This window comes from Sus scrofa, chromosome 2 (assembly GCF_000003025.6).
Source record: "Sus scrofa isolate TJ Tabasco breed Duroc chromosome 2, Sscrofa11.1, whole genome shotgun sequence".
Classification (NCBI taxonomy): Eukaryota; Metazoa; Chordata; class Mammalia; order Artiodactyla; family Suidae; genus Sus; species Sus scrofa.
The window spans coordinates 64,049,227-64,051,381 of record NC_010444.4 but is presented as its reverse complement, the minus strand read 5'-3'; the positions used below and the strand labels follow the sequence as shown (position 1 = coordinate 64,051,381).

Below are 2,155 nucleotides of genomic sequence, written 5' to 3'. Positions count from 1 at the left end.
AAAAATACATGGCATGATATATGTCATTTGAGAAGCAAATATTTTTAAGACATTGAGGTTGTTGCATGAAAGACATGGAAATTTCCAAACAGTTCTTATCCAAGGTTGAGAAAGACTTTGTGGATGTATGAAAATGGACAAAAAGAAAAACTGCTTATATATCAAACAGAGCAGAAATCATAAAGTGATGTGTAGAAATTGTATGGAAAGGTTTAATTCAAAGAAATATAAATCCCAGGACATAAATGGGAAAAAACATATTTCACAATGATCAAACAATCACAATTTCTTGATCCGAGGTCTCAACTCATACAATCAAGGGCACTTCTTCACCTCGAGGATAACTGACCCTTTCATACCCGCCATCCCATTGAGTCTTTTCAGAGCCCCTTTTATGTCTTTATTTCTCAGACTATAGATAAGGGGTTCAACATTGGTGTGACCACAGTGTACATCACCGAGGCTACAGCAGTTGAGCTTGAGCTGTGGGTCGCAGCAGAGATAAGGTAAACTCCTAGGACTGAACAATAAAACAGGGAGACAACTGAGAGGTGTGATGCACAGGTGGAAAGTGCTTTATGCTTTCCCTGAGCTGATGAGATTCTACATATAGAGGAAACTATTTTAAAGTAAGAGTAAAGGATACCAGCAAGGGGACCACCAGCCAGCAGCCCAGTTGAAACATGTAACACAGTGTCATTGACAAAAGTGTCAGAACAGGCAAGCTTGAACATCTGATTGAGATCACAGAAGAAGTGGGGGATTTCCAAGTCTGTACAAAAAGATAGTTGTAACACCATTAGGCTTTGTAACAAGGAGTTCAGGACACTCAAGATCCAGGACACCAGCACCAGCAGTCCACAGAGCCAGAGGCTCATTTTGACTGTGTAGTGCAGGGGGTGGCAAATGGCCAAGAAACGGTCATAGGCCATCACAGCAAGAAGAATGCTATCACAACCTCCAAAGAGTATGGAAAAATACATCTGTGTGATGCAGCCAGCATAGGTTATGAAATTGTTCTCTGTCTGTATATTCACCAGCATCTTTGGAATGGTGGTGGAAGTGAAACAGATGTCCACAAAGGACAGGTTGGAGAGGAAGAAATACATGGGTGTGTGGAGGTGGGGGTCTGAGCTGACGGCCAGGAGGATGAGCAGGTTTCCAAACACTGTGATCAGGTACATGGAGAGGAAAAGTCCAAATACAAGAGGCTGCAATTCTTGTTCCTTTGACAATCCCAGAAGAAAAAATGTTGAAATTCGGGTATCATTGCCTGGTCCCATGTGGTGGTAGTGGTAATGACTAGGAATAAAAGTTTATAATAGCATGATTAATTTTTGCATAAGTGGGCACTAGTAATATGCTACAATTAAAACGCTCTGTGGGGGAAAAAAAGCAAGTATAAGGGAAAGAGGATAGCTGTGTTCGTTTTCTGGGAGTTCAGAATGATCTAAAAACAAGGGGATATTTGAATATTGACTTCAGAGAAAAGTGAGTGGGAGACAGGAGGTTATCTGGGGAAATGTGTGCTCTGAAGGGGAAAGAGCCAGTGCAATGGCCCTGAGGAGGGTTCTTATTCCAGATGTTCAAGGCTCAAAATATAGCCAGGGTACAAAGAGAATGAGCAAGAGAGAATGGTGAGAGGTCATGTCAGAAGAGTTTTGAGGAAAGAGGTGGCTGACACTTCAAGGCACACGAAGCCCCCTCTTCACATTCTGTGTCTTAGAATTTATTAAATTTAATTTGAAGGAATCTTGAGACTAGACAAGGATCCCCTCCTTATTTTAATGTGTTGGTTGTACTTCTGGTTTCTGTCTAAGATCACCTTGGAATATATGGAGTCAGTTACCTCAGTTCTCAGAACTGCTCCTCACTCCCCTCCACACACACACACTCATCTGGGACCATGTTACTACCAGGCTCTTCTCACTGCTTCCCCAGACAAATTCCTTAGAAAAGAAAAGAAAAGATACAAATCAAGTGGTCAGTGTTAAACTACCTTTACTCTAGAGAATGAAGAAATAGTGTCCAAATTTTAATTGATGAGCCTACAATGGACATGTGAACTTGGTACTGCATTTTAACATGACCATTTTCTGCTCTGCATTTAAATAAATGTTAAAACTCAGTTTAAAAATAGAGATAAAGGAAAGAA

At 40.9% G+C, this 2,155-nt stretch overlaps 1 protein-coding gene across 1 annotated transcript; it reads right to left on the bottom strand.

The window, feature by feature from the left end:
* LOC100520009 (olfactory receptor 7A17-like) lies at positions 408–1,283 on the bottom strand. Its single transcript, XM_013987458.1, has one exon. The coding sequence runs from the start codon at positions 1,281–1,283 to the stop codon at positions 408–410; it is 876 nt and encodes a 291-aa protein (XP_013842912.1).